At 31.3% G+C, this 21000-nt stretch overlaps 1 protein-coding gene across 8 annotated transcripts in view; it reads right to left on the reverse strand.

The window, feature by feature from the left end:
- Positions 1 to 21000, reverse strand: part of LOC149559227 (uncharacterized protein At2g39910-like) — an 87430-nt gene that overhangs the window by 9865 nt on the left and 56565 nt on the right. For 3 of the 8 annotated variants that reach the window (XR_016365129.1, XR_016365128.1, XR_016365127.1), the window contains exon 4: positions 1682 to 1762. The exons of 2 other annotated variants lie outside the window; for them this stretch is intronic. Coding sequence is in view for 3 of the 6 variants with exons in the window: in XM_089833156.1 (XP_089689282.1) it covers positions 15506 to 15565 (60 nt within the window). In the remaining 3 variants the exon portion in view is untranslated. Of the gene's footprint in view, positions 1 to 1681; positions 1763 to 6696; positions 6926 to 15143; positions 15566 to 21000 lie in introns of those variants that run through there. 3 more of the 8 variants (XM_089833156.1, XM_089833152.1, XM_089833153.1) reach the window with 2 other exon arrangements.

Below are 21000 nucleotides of genomic sequence, written 5' to 3' on the forward strand. Positions count from 1 at the left end.
CCAATTGTTCAAGAAAATGTCCTAGTTAATGATGGAATGAAAAGGGTTTGTTAAAATTTAGGAGAACAGGGGTAGCATCTTTCAATTTAACAAAAAAAATGAAGACAATGGTAGATCACAAAAGTGATTTTTTACTCAAAGCATTCAATGATACATTCAATGGTGAACAACTAGGAGACTTGCAAAAAGTAAAAGAAATAGGAAATTAAGTCTATGTAATGGGACTACAATTGGAGTTTGAAATTTCCTGATGGTGTTCATTAGATACATATTTGTCCAAAGTGGGCCAATCAGAGTAGAAGCTTTTGAATTAGGCTTTGCAGCCCTCAATGCTCTCTCTTAGGTTCTGTACAAGTTTTTGGAACACTAGTGTGAAGTAAGACTTGCAGTTGCTTCTTGTTACAATGAGATTGTAAGAATAAAAGCTCATGTAGCCCCCTATATTGATGACATACTAAGGAAGGCTCTACAAGTGAAAGTGCAGTGCCCTTATGGGTTACATGATACTGAAGCCCTAACTTTTGGTGAGAGGGCTAAGATTTTAGAAACTATGGCAAGAACTCAATCCTTTATCATTGTGTTGAAACTCAAGAGTGAAAAAAGTATTCTTAAAATGTTTCAATGCTTCTTGAAAAAAAATTAAAAAGCATCGTTCAGACAAGGTGAGAGTTTGTATGCAAATCATTATGTCCTTAATCTTAAATGACAATGATAAGCTTCTATTAGACTTGTTGGCCATTTTCTGGAAGGAACGGGCTATATCACCTATAGCTTATAGGGTTTCCAAAAGATTGATTGACCATAAAATTGAAACATTCCAAAAGCACACAACCAAAAATGAGCTAATTTCAATGGGCTTACAAGTTGCGGGGTCTTTAAAAAGGGTAAGAACCAAATGAGAAAAGTGCAGATTAGTTTCAAGTGTCACAAGGCATGGACACTATATCATATTTGTAAAGTAAACAAACATATTGCAGCCTAGTGATGAGGGCAAAGATATAGGTGAGAATAGTACCATGGCTCATCAAGAGCAAACTAAATCTACAACTTTGAATACATCTATTACTATGCATGAATAGTAAAAAGGATGACTTTGAATTGGCTAAGATAAATAATGTGGAGGAAGAATCAATTATCATAAGTGAGGAATTTTCAAAACTCTTTATCAGTGAGTTGTAGAACTATATTGATAGAATATGTGAAGAGAGAAACTTCTTTGATGAATCCACCCTACAAATCTTATGCAAGATAAACACAAACACTTTATTTGTAGATCTAGACTGTCTATTGGCTCAAGGGTAGTATGGGCTTGACTAGTTACGGAATATTTGGAATTTGGTTGTGATTCTCTGAATGATCTAGTTCACAATCACTAGTGGGGGATATAGTTATGCCAAACTGTCTCACAATTTTCTCATATATAAATCGTGTTGTGTATAATGGAAAACTTAATGGTGCATCTATACATCAAGTATATGTTAAAAATATCAAGTTTAAAAACTCTTATTTTACAATGAACATTCTCTCAAGTATAACTATGGATCAATTCATATTAAGAGACTTCATACTAATTTATAGCATAAAGGATAGCAAATGATTTGATGTATTAATATTCTCTAATCTATTTTATCATGGCATTCTAATATAACTAGAATTTAAAAAGAAAAAAATGTATGCTAACCTCATCATCTTCATCTCTTCATTTTCTTTCTTTGATCTCTTCTTTTAGTTTCTTCAGTATTCCATTCCATCAGGGTTGTGCCTGTATTTCCAATGAACAATTTTCAACATCATTCACTCAAAATTTCACACATGTGACTCACAATGTCAAGTTACAAAACTAAAACTGTAATCAAAATGGGAGGAGCAAAAAATGGACATCTCTCTAAATGAAGAATCCAATAAGTGGGATGGAGGTATTACATCTCTTTTCAATTTAATTATGCAAACCTTTGAGTGTCGTAAAGACCCATTAATAATATGCCAAGATTTTATGTCAAAGTAGGGTATGGGATGGAACTACTAATAAAGAGATTATTGAACATAATAATAAAGAGATTATTGAACTACTAACATCGAAAACCAAGGAATACTTTACTAGTAATCTATTTTAATCAGCATTTGAATTCTGAATACGGAATCTTCTCCTTTCACATCTTCACATCTTGAAAGTTATTTTCTGAAAAACATGGATCCCTAGGCTATAGATGAAGATTTCAAATATTTTCTTGGAATCGTTGACTCATATGTGAAACTGAAAAAATGTAGCCTGAAAATCATTGCAAATTTGTTAACATCTAATAAGTACATATATAAACTCTTACAGGTAACTGTCTTATAATTATAGATACCAAGGCTATAATCAATAGAGATTTAGCATCATTGAATTGCTAAGCCAAATAATTACCAAGATCGTTTTATGGGGAAGTACAACATTGAGTGCAGTGAAAAAAGACCAAAAATTGTGAGATTGAAAAGAGAAGATGTATTATGCATGCATTGGTTAAACTTAAAAGTGTGACCCACCTTTCATGGGCAACAAGAAGCTGAATACTAATATAAAATGTGTCTGTATTCCAAGTTATTTTTGACATTTTTATATGTGTCACAACTTTATAAAACTATGTCTTAATTTTACATGTTTTAACTGCTATGTTTCTATTCTTAAATGTTAGTATTACATGAACTCCAGAAATATGCAATTCAGGCAAACTAATTCCTGAAGCAACTCTTTAAGTAAGATACAGGTAGATGACCTCAATAAAGAACTACTTTTTAATAGACTTTTTCAGTGATAAGAATAGTGTGCAATAAGTACAGATCTACGTAAAATGACTCAAAAAGATCAAATTGTATTATCTCTAAACATATACTTTACTATTTAATATCATGTGATACAATGTGAAAATGTGCCTAAGTGCAACCACAACAGGCAATTAAATCAATATTTTACTGATAACCTAAGGATGCTAGAAATGACGCAAATATTTTCTTATTCCCCCTAATAACCTAAGGATACTAGAAGAGGCCTAAATTTAATAATGTGATGCCTACATAGATAGCTTTGATACATTAAGGGGGTTTAAATTTGATTTTAAAATGACAGAGAGGCCCAGATTTAATAAAACTACGAATTCAATGCAAATAAGAGTGATTATTAAATGTCTGATAATAATGATTAAATTTTTCTAAAACTGCAAGGATAGAATCACTCAAAGAGGCCATCTCTATATAAATAAAGTCATTCATTCATTTCAAAATAGTTTTTTCTAACTAATTATAGGCAAATCTAAGAAATCCAAACCATCAAGACAAGGATTTTGGAAGTTTTTCAATCATATTGTGGCAGATCTAAACAATGGAGATGATGCAATTTGATACACATCTTTCTCCTCCAAATTTTTGGGTTGAAGATGAATTGATTACCAGCATTCATCGTCAACTTAAGGTCTGATTATAGCTGTCTACCAGCAAGTTAGGCCCTAATTATCAGCATTCATCAAAAAATTAAAGACCCTATTTGCATTTACCAACATTAGAACTCTGATTCCATGCACCTACAGGCATTCACTAGTGTAAAAGTTCTGCTTTCAAGAAAATTGGGGTCTGATTGCAACAAGAGGACTCAGATTTCAAGCATTTTCCAATAATAAACTCTAGTCTCAAGCTTTTACAATCAAATTGGGGTGCTTACCAGCAAATTAGAGCTTAATTTCCATCAACACCAATAAGTGCCAAGGTCTGAATCGAACAAAATCAATCAAGCTCTTGAAGCTTCACCTCCAACAACTTTATTGTTGCTGTTAACAGTGGTTTGCAATTACTTCCAGATTTATATAATTCCATATCACAATTCATTTTCCAAATCTTAGTCCTCTTTTCCATTTCCACTAAGAGTGAATTAGAACCAAATTGATAAAGGTGACATGAGGCCTAGTATTAGAAAATGACTACATTCCTAAATGTTTAAGCCATTTAGACCTCTAATTCACTAATTTTAAAAATATGATGTAATTGTCTAGGATCTGGTTTTAGGTACTTAAACAGCTATTAACTTTAAAATTTAGTCCAAGTTTGATGAAAATGAGTTCAAATCTGATTAGAGGTTGTTGTGGCAAGATTATTCATGGAGAAAGGAGGTGAGAACCCAAAATCCAAATCCAAATCCATAGCCAAAGTTGAGGAGAAGAAAGATCCACCTACAAGAGAGAAAGAAAGAAATGAGCAAGCAACTATAGGAAAGGGAGTTAGAAATGATGAAAGTGCTGAGGCACGAAGGTTGGCACAATTGAAAGCTGATACACAAGAAATGACACATCAATCCAACTTCACCTCTACATGGGAGAAAATTGGAGACACCAATCTTGGGCCATTTGACATGAAATTTTATAAGGGATAGAATGTATGGAGTCAACCAATCCAAGGTGATCAAGATGATCATTATGAGTGGCACCGCATAAGCAGCGGTCTTCCCTCCTATAAATCAGTGGATAGAGTTAGTTTTAGAGATGGCAAAAAACTACACTCTAACAAAAGAAGTCCTCACAACGAAGGGAAATTTTTGCAGCTCCACTCACAATGGATGCCATAAGAGAAGCCTCCAACATCCCAGGACATAAGGCAAATGTTAGTAAGACAAAGACGAAGGCAAGAGGTGGATTCTCCCCTCCAGCAGGACAAAGAACATCAAGATGAAGAGATTGAGATTATTGATTTAGAGGCACAATCAGAGGATGGTAAAATTTAGCCACATGAGGTGGAAGCAAATCAAGAAATCAACAAGTTCAAGAACAAAACCAAGAAGAAGAGAACAGAGAGTATGAACTAGGAGAGATCACAACACTAGCATGGCTGAATTGAATGATGAAGAGACAAGTTAGAGTTCAGCAAACGTTGATAGTGTGGAAGAGATAGTGAGGAGAAATGATGATGAAAAGGATAATGTGCCAATCAAGAGATTATAGTTAAACACTTTTGACAACTTTGAGCCATCTTAAAATCATACACAACGGGAATTATTTGAAACTGAAGTAAAAGAAGGTGTGTCATTGTCTTCTTATCTACAGGAGGATTTCATTTAACTTGCTTAAGTAGATGAGTGTATCTAGATCTAACAAAACCATGTAGTCCAGAGGAACCTAATTTTTCAATAGAGATTGTATTTTGAACATTGTGGACTTAATAGCAAGAAGAGTTACAATTTTCAATATAAGAACTGACATGATGTCTTCTCATGGAATGCAATGATTACAAGATATGTATGAAATGGATTAGTTGAAGGAATCTATTAACATTCAATAAAATGAAACTGAAATGTGTAGACACAGATTCTACAACTTATGCTAACATTCCTTGTTCTTGTACTAAAATAAGATCTTTGGAATAGTGCATGGGTATACATCAAAGTTTCAAACCAAGTTTCCTTTTGTGCCAAAATAAGATCTTTAAGCAAGTTTCTAGTTGTTGCACTATGGATGATAGGGACAAAACATAAAGCTAGGGCCAAGTTAATCAATATACTTAGTTAAAATGATGGAATGGTGGCTATGGTTAATCACTATCCTAATGGATAATAGTTAGAAAACCTGTGAAACACAGAAAACTTTGTACAGACAAAAGAAGATTCAGTGGTATCCAACACACCATTCAGTAACAGCTTACAGCTACTTAGCAATCCCAACTACTCTTTGAAATAGATAGGCCTCAACAGGGAGCCACTCTTATTGAGAAATCAAAGGGTTTAATTTGATTGTTTGAAGGGTAGAAGTATCTTTCATTCAATTAGTAGAAAACCTAGGGGATTGGGTATGAAAAGCTCTCTCAGTTTTGGAGATTGGGGCACAATTTGGGATAAGGTAAAAGTTTAGTACAAGATATAGGAAATGGCTATTTCATATTTAAAAAATATATTAAAAAAACTCAAAATTTCCATTTTAAAATATAACTAAATGAAAAAATCCTGAACTACCTAAAAGAATATGAAATTTTTTAATGTAATACTAAATAGTATATGAGATGCATAGTAATAATCCACTAGATATATAATTCCTCTTATAGTTATAACATGTATTAGGATTTGTGTTGCATTAACTAAAGTTACATAACAAGTAGTCAAAAGCATGAGCTAAGAAATACCAAAAAAGAAAAAGAAAAATGTTTGTACCTACCCCATGAATTTATCCAGTAATAAGCTCCAATATTTTAGAATATCATAAAAGAACAATAAGATTTGCAAGTGATAAAAGATGAGAAAAAATTGAATACAAACAAAACAACATACTCGACAAGGTATATTCCCATCATACCAAGTAAAAAAACTTATCAACCATCTTATCACAACTTCACTAAGACATTATATAAGGTATTTTTAGCTAATTTTAGTATGTATAAATATTCATGGCATAACGGTCTTTTTTAGATCAGGGCAGGGGCACAAAATTCTGCATTAAAATGGCTAGCCAGCCTCAAGGCATGATACTACCTATTGTTCGAAAATTTTAGAGGGATTTACTCAAGAACCAAGCCTTGTGTTTAGGAAGCAATTGCAAAAATAGGACATAACAGTCAAAATGGGATGTAAATAGACCTTCAACCAAGACAAAATTAATTTACATAATGTAGGCCTCATACAAAAAAATGGGTATATAATAATCATCTAATAAATTTGTATCGGCCCTTATTATTACAAATGATTCGATAACTATAAAATAAAATGATATGCAAAATTACATTGTGCTTTAAAAAATCCAGTGAATAAAATAATTCAATAAACTTGTCTGTATGTTGTTGAATACCAAATGTGTACAGTACCATCTTCAGAACCAGTGATAATGATAGGAAGTTCAGGATGAAAGAAAACTGTTGATACATTATGGGTATGTCCGTCAAGAGTCTGGATTCAACTTTTTGTTTGGTAATCCCACACCTGATACAAGTACACCAAATAAAATGAGCAGTAGACTATTATTCAAAAAGATCCATACAAAAAGTAACAAATGTCAACCAGGAAGGAATTTGTAAAGAGTACCTTGGCTATATGATCATCTGAACCTGAAATTAGATACGGTCTGTCACCTCCTGTAAAGTGAACCCCAAACAACTCCATGGCATCAACTTTTTCTAGCCTAGATAGGAATGAATCAACCTTCCAGCTATTATTGACAATGATATTGAATAGACAACCATTAGAGTTATCAGAGTAGCTATTCTCTTGAGCATCAAAATACAATCCCAAACTCTGTGAGAAAGTTTCTATTACAAATGTAGATATTGAGCAGATGAGGGTTCTTGAACTTGACACAGTGTGCCTTGTAGAAAGCACATCACCTATATGACCCAAAAGTGAGAGGCAACAATTATGCAATGTATAGGAATTACTTTGCACTAAAATTTTGTGTTTTTTACTTCTCACCGGCACTGATGTCAGAAAACTAGTTGAAAGCCAATGGTATTTTACAAATGGCTTACCCTCTACTACCATATTCTAGACTCACTTAGCAGATTAATCTTCACTTGACCCATGAAAAAGGTGACAAAAGCCAACATGCTGCAACTACCAGACATTAAGGACAAATCTTTCTTGTGTTCCAAACAATGCTCCAGCATCAAAAGCTAGGAAAACCCACACAAATGTATAAGCCACTGTAGCTTTGAACTTGTTAACCCTGACCAGAATGTGAAACATCAAGCAGTGCGTCTCAATGCTGTGGGCGAAGCCATTCTGCTGCCCAGCCCAGTTGAAGAATTGTCTAGTGAGTACGTGGTCTTTATGGGTCTTGAGCAAAACATGGCTTAATCATAATAGGGTAAGCACAGAGGCAATTTGAGAGAGAAAATCCCAGTGGGCATGAATGAGGTTGTTGTAGGCCACATTGATGAAGTCCATGTCCAAACCCTTGGCCTCGACAATGTTACAATTTGGCAATGGTAACAGGAAGAGGACTCCCCTCCTCCTTAGTTTTGAGCCCCAAGCATCTCCCATGCGGGTGGGAGTAGCGGTCGTCATCATAGAAAACCCGCTCGCGGGAAAAACAAAGTGAAAGTTACAAATGTTTTTTTTGTTTTTTTATGCATAAGCCCTGTGTTGGTCGAAATTTCGACCAACACAGGGCTTACATGTAAAAAAAAGAAATTTTTTGCCTTAACATTCCAACCAAATAAAACTTATTTAGTGAATGGTCAAAAATTTTGGTCAAAAAATGAGGTTAAATGTAGTAGTGTGTATACCCCACACCTCTCTCTTATACCAAAACCTATTGAAAAACCACCACATTGCTTCAATTCTATATTTAGATGTCCAAATTTGAATTTATATCTTTACTTGGAGAGTTCTAAATTTTAACTTATTTATATTTGGAAAACATTTGAATGGAAAAAAAAAATCTAATGCTTTATAACTATAATACACTTCAAAATTTTAATTTTAATTTATGTAGATTAATCAATCATCCATCATTAGCTCTATATAGATTTTTTGTGTTGTTTCTTTTATGATACTTTCCCCTTTACATGTCTTTAGACATTGTCATTTTTAAAGAGTACTTTCTTTGTATGTTTAAATTTTAGTATTTGTTTTAGAATGTTTTTGTTTTTTGAATAAAGCAATAAAGCTATTTATGTTATAATTGAAAGAAAAAATCTTTAAATTGTTAGAGGTTGAGTAGTTTTGGGAATTATCAAATATTAATTCATAAAAGTATAATAGAAATCTTTTTAAAAATAAGAAAGTGTGAATGTTAAAAAAAAAATTTAGGATAAAATATGCTTAAAAATAGTAACTACTAGCAGTTGCATGATTTTGTGCATGCAACAATATTTGATTTTCACTTATAAACATTAATAATGTAAATATAGATTTTTTTTTTTAAGTAGAAAATAAAAAATTAAAAAAATTAGAGATTAGCAAATAGAATATGAATTTGAGAAGATTTTAGAAAATGTGAATATTGACTTGGAAACATATTTAATAAGTTTGTGATTTTCTTAAACATTACTAATTTATGTCTATCTTTTATTCACTAGGAACAAATAGTTGTATCTAGAGTTTATTGTAGTTATAAATTTTATTTATATATTGAATCATGTATTTATAGTATTTAGTAATAAAATATTTATAAATATATTTTTCTTTAAAATGACTTTTAAAATTTAAACATGTGCATATGCATTCTCTCTCTTTTTAAAAAAAAAATTTAAAGATAACTATTATTTTAAAATAATTACTCAATCTAAGAAATGTATATAGATTATCAATTAAATTTATTTTCATATATAACTTATTATTATTTTGATAAGTAACTAAATCAATGTAATGAAATTAGAATAATCTATCTTCTACCAAGATCAGTTTATGTTTTATTCTAATTTTTAGTGGGTTTTTCTATAGAAATATAGATTTTAAACTATAAATACATTAGATTAGAAAATAAGTTTGTATTGTATTTTAAACTATAAATGTTATGCATTGACTGTCAAATAGGGGGATTGTGCTATTTTAAATTTCTAAATGTAAAAGAGGTGTGTGTATAGAATAAAACTCTACATGGGAAAAGGTCATGCCACAAAGGATAAAAACTAAAGACTTTTTAGACAATTATAATGAATGTGGGTTGCTAAATGACATATTTATTATCTATGATTTTGTTCAAAATACATATCTTTCTACAAAGATTTGTGTGTAGTTTAAGCTAGCTTACACTCACTTGTTTCTGCATTTACATCATTCTTATTTAAATATTATTCAACAATTTGAATAAAGAAAAATTCAATATCATTATTACACCTTACATTGTTTGCATTCTGAGATAAGTTAATGCATGCCATTTACATCAAATTAGATTAAAGAGTAATTTGAATAATTTGTATGTATAAAAAATTAAACTAATAATTTTGATGTTTCATATAATAAAATTATTTAGTATCCATCATTTATATCGATTTAGTAAAATATTCATATTTAGAAAATGAACAAAATTATACTCTAAAAATAAAAAAAATCTAAAGATATAAAATATAACTACCATTAATTTTCAAATCTTTTATAATAGTTTATATTAATCAAATCAATCTTTACAACTTTATTCTTGAATTTCCCTTTTCTCAAATTTAATTGAAACTCTTATTGTCCAAAAAAGCATGTATTGAATGGTCCTTATGTAGATACTTTTACTTTTGAAAAAATCTTTAAGAAATGTTACTAAAGTGAAACAAACCAAAAATAATAAGGATAATTAAAATTTAATTTAAAAATAGAGATTTTTATAAATTTACTAATTATAATGAAAAATGTTAATTAACAAAATTGAAAAAATTGGAACAAAAATATTTAAAATTATTGTGATCAATCTGTGTTGGAGGAAACAAGAATGGAAAAATTAACTTTGGAAAACTAATGAAGAAGTTTGACATTGTTCCAATTGATGCCACAAAATCTTCCCTATTGAAAAATACAAATGCATGCACTTTCTCTTGCTTCTCTCCCTTTCTCATCAAATAAACAACACTGCTTAAGCAATTCTCCAAGAAAAACAATTTGAATGGAAGAGAAATGGATATTTGAGAAGCTCAATGCAAAAATAAATGAAAATGTGTGAAATTCATAAGATTGTATTGAGTTTATATAGATTTTCTCATTTAGTTCAATTGAAATAAAAATTAATTTAGTCTTCTCAACTTAAGGATTTGGATTTGGATAGATATCATCATGTCACTTTTTTGCAAGATTTACTTCTACAATTTTAGAAATGATGTTACTATGTTAGAAAATCATCCAATAATTACCCATTATTTTAGAAATGATGACAACTTCATAGATTAGAATATCATCGGAAAAGATAATAAAGAGTCTTAGAACTTTTCCGGCAATAAATGTTATTTCCAAGAGCAAAGCTCCCACATAAAGCCTATCGGCTTAACTAGCGGTTGCATGTTTATGTGTGTGCAATGAATAGACGATAGGAGTGATTTGTATAATTGAATGAAAGGAAAAGAAGTACTTTGGTTAATTTTAGAATTATAATTAGATTAGGTTTTCAATTTAACATTATGTTTAATTAGGGTTAGAGTTAAGTTTGAGGTTAGGTTTCAAGTTGGATAAGATTGGAGTTAGGATTATGATTCAAATATATCTTAAATTTTTAATATCATTTAGGATTAGGGCTATGGTACACAAAAAATTATTTAAATTAATTAATGGTATAGGATTAGGTTAATTTATTTAAATTTTAAATAGATTAGGATTCAATTTGTTTTTTCCTAAGTAGTAGAATTAGGTTCAAAGTTTAATTAATTGGAGAAGATTTTGGAAGGTATTGAAAACTCAATTTTTTTAGGGTACAGATTCAATTTATACTTATGACTTAATAAAGATTAATGTTAGGTTAATGGTTAATTTATTAAGATAGATGGATTTATATTTTTAGTAGGTGAATACACATTTTAATCCATACACAAAATTGGATTAATTTAGGATTCACATTATGTTTAAGCTTTAAGTCATAGTTAAGGTCACATTGTAGTTACATTATCATTAAAATTTGGACTAGGATTTAACCTAGAGTTAAGGGTCTTGAAAAATGAATAAGGTTAGAATTGGGATTATGGCTATAGTTAGGATTGGGATTATGGTTGTAGTTAGGATTTACATAATGGATAGCTCTAAGAGTTGTGAGAATGTTATGACCCTAGAATACATTATTATAATATAGGTAAATAGATGCTTATATTGTGTATTATGTTGGCATTATAATAAATTAATTTATTTTAAATGAATAAATAATTGTTATAATTATGAAAATAAAAAGACATAGAAATTAATTTACATATATGAAAAATATTTCAAAATTTTAAATATTTTTATGTAAAAAAGTTCAAACTATAAAATTAAACTATAAATTTAAAACTAAAATCTAGATACAAATAAAATCTTTGTATTTTTATTTTTTTGTTTGTTTATTTGTTTTCAGAGGGTATCCCCACAACCCAAGCCCAACAGATTCCCTTTATGGGGCAAGCTTGGGGCCAAACTAATCCTGCCCACGGGATAACCAACACGTCCCCCAAGTGTCTGTGGCGAGGTAGTGACGGGCAAGGAGTTGAACCTGAGACCATGGGGATCTACCCACAACCTCAAACCAACTTGCTTAACCCATGGGAGCAAATTTGTGTATATTGATTGAAGATATGTAAACAAATTTTTTTTTTTGACATGCATTTCATTTTTCTTCTTCCTTATAAATTATTTCAAATTTTAAAATTATACAAAATTCTATTTCTATTTTTTCAAAATGAATCGACATAAATTGAAAACCAAAAAACTAAAATCTAGAGTTACTTGTAGACTTTCTAGATTTTTTCTATAAATGTAAGAAATATATCTATTCTATTTTATGTTTTTGCATGCATATCATTTGAAATTGTAATTGATATGAAAATAACCTTTCTATATTTTTCTATAAACAATATTTCTATTAGAAAATTTTTAAAATGGTAGAAATTAATCTACATATATAACAAAATTTTCTAAATTTCAAATCATTTTTATGTAAAAAACAATTTCAAATGATAAAATTAAACTATAAATTTAAAACTAAAATCTAGATACAAACGAAATCTTTCTAAGATATGTAAACTACATTTCTTTTTTGCATGTATTTTATTTTTATCTTAATAATTACTTAAGTTCAAAAAATTGAAATAAATATGCACTAAATATATATTTTAATTTTCTTTCTTTCTTATAAGTCATTTAAAATTTTAAAATTATATAAAATTCTATTTTCAATCTTCTAAAATGAATCAACTTAAATTTAAAACTAAAAACTATAAATCTAGACTTAATGTAATTTATTATATTTTTCTAAAAATGTAAGTGTTTTTATTTGATTTTATATTTTTGCATGCATATCTTTCAAATTATAATGTATATGAAATGTTTATATTTTTGCATGCATATCTTTCAAATTATAATGTATATGAAAACAACATTTCTATATTTGTAATATACTTAGAAACGAGACGAGTGACGGAGTGGTGGAGAATATTTCCTGGTTAACGTAGTAATGGAGGCCGCGATCAGAGTTTCAGAGGGGGGAGTCATGGTTTCTAGAAGGATTTAGCAAATCAGATGATGGAGACAAGGGAACCAATTAAAATTGAAGTTTCTGAAGGGATCAAGTTGGATATTGATCTTTGGGAGAATATGGTAGTTATCGGAAGATTTATTAGTGCAAGGTTTAATAGACAGCAAATTAGAGAATGGCTCTCTAAATATTGGTGCGAAGAATATGTTCTAAAATTCATTCCAAAAGGATTTTGCATCATTGTTTTTCAAGAAGAGTCGATCAGAAATAAAATCCTGGAGCAACAACATTGGTTTTTTGACTCTTCACCATTATATTTGTAGCCATGGTGAATAAATTTTGATATGACCCCATTAGCAATATACAAGGAACTGATTTGGATTAGATTATATAATCTTTTGATGGATTATTGGAAGGATGAGTGTTTGGAACACATTGGACGATCAATGGGTACTCTGTTGGAAGTGGATGAAGAGATCATCAATAAAGATTCATATCTTTATGCAAGGATTAAGATTGCAGCAGTCAAAAGAATCCCGTCAATCATCAACCTCAAATTAGAGAGCATAATTTGGAAACAGAAAGTCAAGATTGAATTGCCAATCTCCATTGATAGGAAAAAGGGCAATAATCTCACTACGTGCAATCATTGGCCAAAGGATAAAGCAAACAATGTTTGGGTTCCAAAGAAAATGGTTACAAAAATTGCTTCTATGGAACAGAAGATTATTCCTCTAAAGCAAAACTCTATTGTAGAAGAAGGGGAATGTTCTATTTTGAAATAAAATCGGGTGGATAGGAGAAAGCCATCCATGGAAAATAATACCACCCATTTTCAGTCAAACACAAAAGTGGACTATGATCGGGTATCTAATGATAGTTTTTTTGCTTCAGACAAACTAGAAAATGTTGATCCAAGAAGTGTGAGTCAATCAGCCAATGTTCTTCTTGGTAAATCCAAAGGTGATAGGGGAAGGAGATCTAGTAGGAAGAAAAGAGAAGAGAGGGCTGATGAGAAAGGGATCGTAAATGTTTTTGATTATTTAAGAAAAGCCAAGTGAGTAGAATGCTCCCTTAGTGACTGATGAAAATTTCTACATGGAATGTCAAGGGACTATCAGCCCTTAACAAGAAATGCTTGGTAAAATGAGCATCAAATAGAATGGAAGGGGAGCTGGTTTTCTTATAGGAGACAGAGATCAATCTTGATAAAGCTCTTAGCTTCTTGTTGTCTTGCCATAAGTGGGAAGGTTATTTTTAGGAAGTTGTTGGAGCCTTGAGAGGATTGGGTATAATGTGGAATCCAAACATATAAAAAATTTCAGAATTAGAAAGATCTCCCCATAGGATCTTTGGGAAAGTTATTTGTTAGAAGTATAAATCGGAATTCCCCTTTTTCAATATCTCAGTCCCATTAAATTTGTTGATAAACTTAAGGTCTGGACAGAGATTTCAGAGAGGCTTGCTTTGATTGATAACAACAAGGTGATTATAAAAGGGGATTTTAATACCTTACTTGATCAAGAGGATAAGTCTGGGGGCTTAAGGATATCTTCTCAAATCATGGAGGATTTTAGAATGTTTGTTCTTCAAAATCATTTATTTGATGTAGTCTTGACAAATGGTAAATACACTTTGACCAACCGTAGGAAAAATTCACCAAAATTCCTTGCTTCATTGTTGGCACAGTTCTTAAGAACATCTTCTACCCTTACCATTTGAAAAACAATAATTATCAGATGCGTTCCATATCTCTCTTTTTCAAAGTATTCATGAAGAGAAAATGAGAATGGATTCATAAAATTTGACGCAAGGGTTTCTACTTGATCAGAAGATTCGTAGAGAGGATTTCTTTGGACTTTGCAAACTCCATGAAACACATTTTGTACCTACATCGAGATGAGTTTGTTATTGATGCATTCACAACTTTCATCCTCAGTCTGTTCACTAATATCCATGTTCTCTTGGTCCACTAATTCTTCTTCATGAAATTGAAAAGCTTCAATTTCTTTTTGCGTGAAATTTTGGAGAGGATATGATTCATCTTCTTCTACTTGGAACAAATTGTTAAATCTTTCATCAACTTCGTAGCTCAATGAGAGTTCATTAATATCTTCAAAAGAAAAGGTTTCGAGTTTTGAGGACACAATGTCTGCAAAGGTTCAATTGTGGTTACATCTCCATCAATGATAGTGGTGCAGGATTGTGCAATAGAATTTGAAGCTTTGATTTTCTCAACAGAGCTATCATCTTCAATAATTAATGATGGATCAATGGGAATATCTTCTCTACATAGAAAATCATCATTTGAAGAATTAAAGCAGCAGCTTGGAATTAAAACCACATGAGATTCATCTTCTAACATTCTTTCTTCACCATCCTCTTTAAGAAATCATCATCTGAAGAATTGCGACAGCAACTTGGAATTAAACCACATGAGATTCATCTTCTAACATTCTTTCTTCACCATCCTCTTTAAGCTCTGACTGAAAGCATATATGGAATGTTAATGTATAGTTCAGTCGAATAAAATATATTGATACATATATATTTATTATTTTTCACTTATCTATAGATATATGTCATAAATTATAGTTGTGCAATGAAGTTATTTACACACACACGTGTGTACACATACACACATACACACACACACGTACATGCATACACACACATACACACATACATACATATATAACAAATTATAATATCTTATATCACATGTATTGTACAAATAATAAACAAACTATTTATATGTTGACCAACTGTTCTAGAAATCAAATTGTTTGAAAGTCTAAGAAAATTATAACATACATGTTAGTGACCGACTGTCCACTCCAATCGACAGCAGCTTTATCATCGTTTGTTATGTTTAGCAAGATTGACATGGAGAGTCACGACCCGATGGGACATGACTCCACATTGGAGCCACCCCATTGGGTGGTGACTTCCCATCTCATATATGTAGCAGGTCAACCTGCAGTTTATTAGCACCACAGAACACAATAAACTCACGTCTTCTAAAGTGCATAAAACGCAGAAATACCTGACATCTCTTTGGCATCGTTCACTGCTATATGCCCTGTATAATGCTACTTATAATTGCAGATAGAATCAGATCAAATAACTATTTTAGAATATCAGAAGATTCTGATTATATAAATTCAAACGTACATCTATATATATAAAAGAAATTCAGAAGATAATTTTAGTCTGAACATTAGATAAATCTGATAAACCTTAAAATGGAAAGCCTTTGATATCTCTTCATCAAGGTCCTTGTTTTCAGATTGATGGAAGGTTTTCTTTTCACTTAGGCAATCTTTACCACATTCATAACATGCTTCAATGCAATCTTCTTTTTCTATCTTTTTCACTTCTTTTTTATCTCTCTCTTGCCATACAATCCTATCTGTAGATGTATCTTCATCTTCCTCAGAACATGCAGATTGTGATGCATCTCTTTCAAGACTTCTATTGATAGACATCAAGTCAATAGTAGGAAGATGATTATATAAATTCAAACATACATCTATATATATAAAAGAAATTCAGAAGATAATTTTAGTCTGAACATTAGATAAATCTGATAAACCTTAAAATGGAAAGCCTTTGATGTCTCTTCTTCAAGGTCCTTGCTTTCAGATTGATGGAAAGTTTTCTTTTCACTTAGGCAATCTTTACCACATTCATAACATGCTTCAATGCAATCTTCTTTTTCTATCTTTTTCACTTCTTTTTTATCTTTCTCTTGCCATACAATCCTATGTGTAGATGTATCTTCATCTTCCTCAGAACACGCAGATTGCGATGCATCTCTTTCAGAACTTCTATTGCTAAACATCAAGTCAATAGTAGGAAGATGATTTTCATTCTCATATTTTCGTTCAGTCTTTCCCAATATTTGAAGGAAGGAAGGATGAATTTTACCTGGAACAAATTGCAAGCCATTGTAAAATTTCTTCAAGAAGTTTTGTTCACGATCATCAAGAATCTCATTGTGTCGAGCAACACGTACAAGAGAGGGATTTCTACTGTCTTTCATCATTGATTCCAAATACCCTTTACCTTTATATGTGCAACCCTTCTTTGATTAAAAAATTTGATCATGAACAAGAATTTACATTCTTTGTCATCTCTTTCTACAATTATTTGCAAAACTTGGAATAACCAAGGAGGAATCTTATGAAAAGGGTATCCCATGCCACCATTGAAGCTTTTCATGAATCCAACTTGTATGGGCTCGTCAAAACTTGCTTCTTTTGATATAGATAGTCTTCATCATCACTGTCACTATCACTATTTCTATCCACTTTTCCTTTGTACCAAACCATTGTTTTGAATTCAAGCTTTCAGACAGAGTCATAAACATTCATTCGAGAGAAGGTACCTTTCAATATCTGAAGAATAACATGCACTGCTATTTCATATCCCCAATAGAGTCTCCAAAAATCTGTTGGTAAATAGATTTGCCACTGCAATGTTGTCTTCACAGTTCACCCTATTTTCCCAGGAAGCAGTAACACTTGTACCAGCAGCTGGAAGGATTGTGACCAAATCTCATGTGGTTAATTCCAAGTTGGCTCAATTCTTTGGATGATGAATTGTTATTTGGTCACAATATCTCCAACTGTTGGTACAATTGTCAGTGCTTCTTGGGATTACAGGGTCAACTGTGAAGACAATATCACGGTGACAAATATATTTACCAACAATATCAAAAAGGGAAAAATATACAGATAATGTTAAAAGTTCACAAGTTTTGCCATTGATGGCAACAGGAGGGACTGTTGCAAATATGAATATTGTGTTGTCATTGTAATGTACCCAATGGAATTCTACCAAATATTTGTGAAATAGTTCTAGAAATTCCTCATCGACAGTTTGTAATAATGTTATTGATTTGTTTCATTTGTTAATCATGACCAAATAGTGACACTTCTTAACTTTAATTGTGGTCTGATCCAAGTTGTCTTCCCATCAGCATTAGAAGATCATTAACAACTATGCCTTAAACTGCTTATGTGCTGCTCTAGTGTTGCTATTATTGATATCTTGAAAAGTGTCAATGCTTCTTCATAATTGCGTGATGCTTTTTGACTGTATATACCTCTAAAGGCTCAACAATAGTACTTATCAGTGTTGGAAGACACCAATAAACCTCCTTATCTCTGTATCCCCTATAGGAACCAATCCACTTGGGTATTTTTGGCTCCTAGGCTTGAGCCCAATGCAAGCACTTAGTATTCCTAATGCTCAAATGAATTGAAGGCTTCCCATTCACTGATTGCAGTCTTTTCTCACAAGAAATAATAGATATGTGTTATGTGAGTTTTCTATTACTGTCTGGTAATGGATGCCAAGAGGAATTGCTGGAATTATATTCCCTATGCATGAAGATAACGATCACAGACCATGAATATCGCTGATGGTATGTTTTTTCACTTGCTGATTGGATACTTCTCCTTTTGTTGTTATAATTAATTTCAATCAATTTCCACTATTCTTTTTGCCTAGTGATTGCTTGCTAGTTGTTTGATGATCTTCTAATGGAATTGCTGGCTATACACAACTCGCATCATTTTACTCAAATGGGGAGGCTTGTATATCCTCTTGTGATCGATTTTGTAATTGAATCTCTTATATCCACAAGTTACTTCCTAGTTGAAACTTGATACAGATTACTCGGATGATATTTGTTTGAACTCCCAGCAATAGAATGGAATGTGTTGCTGATTCCTGATTTTGTGTTTTGCTATTCGTTTGATGCGATGATCTGAAGGATGTCTGATGAAGCTTTACTTTTTTACATCGGTTTCTTATATCTTTATATTCATCATGTCACGACTCCCAATAAACCCTTTCCAATTTGGGTTTCCCAAAAGTCGTTATCTTATGGCTTTCACTAATTGTTATATAATATATTAATTCACGCTTCTTCATTTAGATGTTGTTTAGCATCTCTTCCCTATGTGTGTCAGCTAATAATAAAAATATGCACCTATTTAGGTGTTGAATATATGGAAATTGTGTATGTATAAACAAGCTTTATTTGACGTAATCAAGAGCATAAGAATAAGAATTATGGCTATGTATGTCTTATATATTATATTTGCTATATATTATCTTGTATGTTATATATAATATTATATTATGTATATAATAATGACATTTTTTATGGATTATCAGTTTATGTATTAATTGATTTATATTATGTCTATTATCTATTCACTATTTATTTATTTATTTTATAATCCAATGTTACTATAATTTATTGTTATTATTTATTTATATTTTTATTATTGCAATTTATTTTATATTTTAATATTATTATATAATAATATTAAACTAATATTTAAGAATAGATTGTAATGTATTACTATATTATATTATAATATATCAATTATATTCGTTCATTTATATAACTAATTTATTAATAAATTATATTATAGAATTTATTATTTATTCATTTATATTTACTATTTCTTATTGAATTCTCATTCAAGAAGGGGACATCACAGTCGCTAAAGTCAAAATTGTTGTGATTGAAATCAACCATGGTCGGGAAGTTGTGTTCAGTGGTGTGCATGTGTGTACCGGAATGGTGTAGTATCAGTTGTATACATATGTGTTGGCACAGGTGTACGTAGACTACTCAAGATGATTGTATATGGTATATCTAGATGTCTTGAGACTTATCTAGTGCGATAAAGAAAGATTTAGGTGCTGCAACATGAAAATGGCTAAGTTTGATTGTTCCAATGAACAAATTGTGAAATAGAGTTTAGCATATTGGTCTACATCGTGGTACACTATCATACCATCCTATAGTTAGACTATGATGTTGGTAGATATAAGAGATTGTCAGATCTCATTTTCACGGTTCCATTGAGTTTGCACTAAAGATTATGGTGTTTTTAAGTATCAATGTAACAAAGCTAGTTGTTGATGTCATTTTTGTACCACTACATAACATATAGCGATTGAATACTTGATACGAAATATCAAACACTCAATCCCTCTCTTGAAAAGTAAATACTCATGAAGAACATGAGAAAAACTCCAAGGTTTCCTACACCTATGGATACTAACTCAGTTATATTAATGTGATTTGTTGGTTAATCACGTAGGCAGGCTTACATTGTTCATTCAAGGATTGTCAAACTCTCGTTGTGATGGTGATAATGTCTGGCTTTGTAAAGTATATGAGCACCAAATAATATTAATGGTGATGATGGAGGGTGCATGATCAAATGACTTATGCCTTCCTAACTTTCTTCTCGATTGAACTCCAACTACTATACTACTTGTTGCCTTACTCCCACTCCTATGAAAGGAAAGATTAGCAAATGGACGGGGATCAAATCTGATGAAAGCTTACCAACGGCTCTACCTCCATAGATGCAATGATTCAAGGGGAAAAAAGACTAGATTACCACGCAAGGCTTCCTAACAAGTCGAAAGAGTTACCCTGGCAGCCACTTTGGGTCACGACCCCATTCCAAGCCACTTCCCAACTTAACATTCAGATTACCTACCCTAGGCTCATAAAAGTACAAATCAAAGAATAAAAAATTTCACCTCAGCCCTATACAAGTGACTCGAAAGCATCAGAAGATAATTTAAAATAACACATCAGTTCTCTATGAGCAACTAGAAAGCATCCCCAAAAATACTAATCGAAGACTCAAAATGGTTAAGTCAAGTATGTCATATATTCACCTCAGCTTCACACAAGAACATTGGAAAGCAATAACGAACAATAAATACAAACATATCACAGAGCATACCAAGCACATTACCATGGTTGAGTTTTAAAAGATCAAGATTGATTCATCACAAAACTAGCAACACATAACTCCCAAGCCTCTAGTAGATGTCCTAGAACTGGTCAACACTCTAGTCCACCCAAACCCAAAAC

This window comes from Cupressus sempervirens, chromosome 5 (genome assembly GCF_028749045.1).
Source record: "Cupressus sempervirens isolate cs-2001-9-10 chromosome 5, ASM2874904v1, whole genome shotgun sequence".
Lineage (NCBI taxonomy): Eukaryota > Viridiplantae > Streptophyta > Pinopsida > Cupressales > Cupressaceae > Cupressus > Cupressus sempervirens.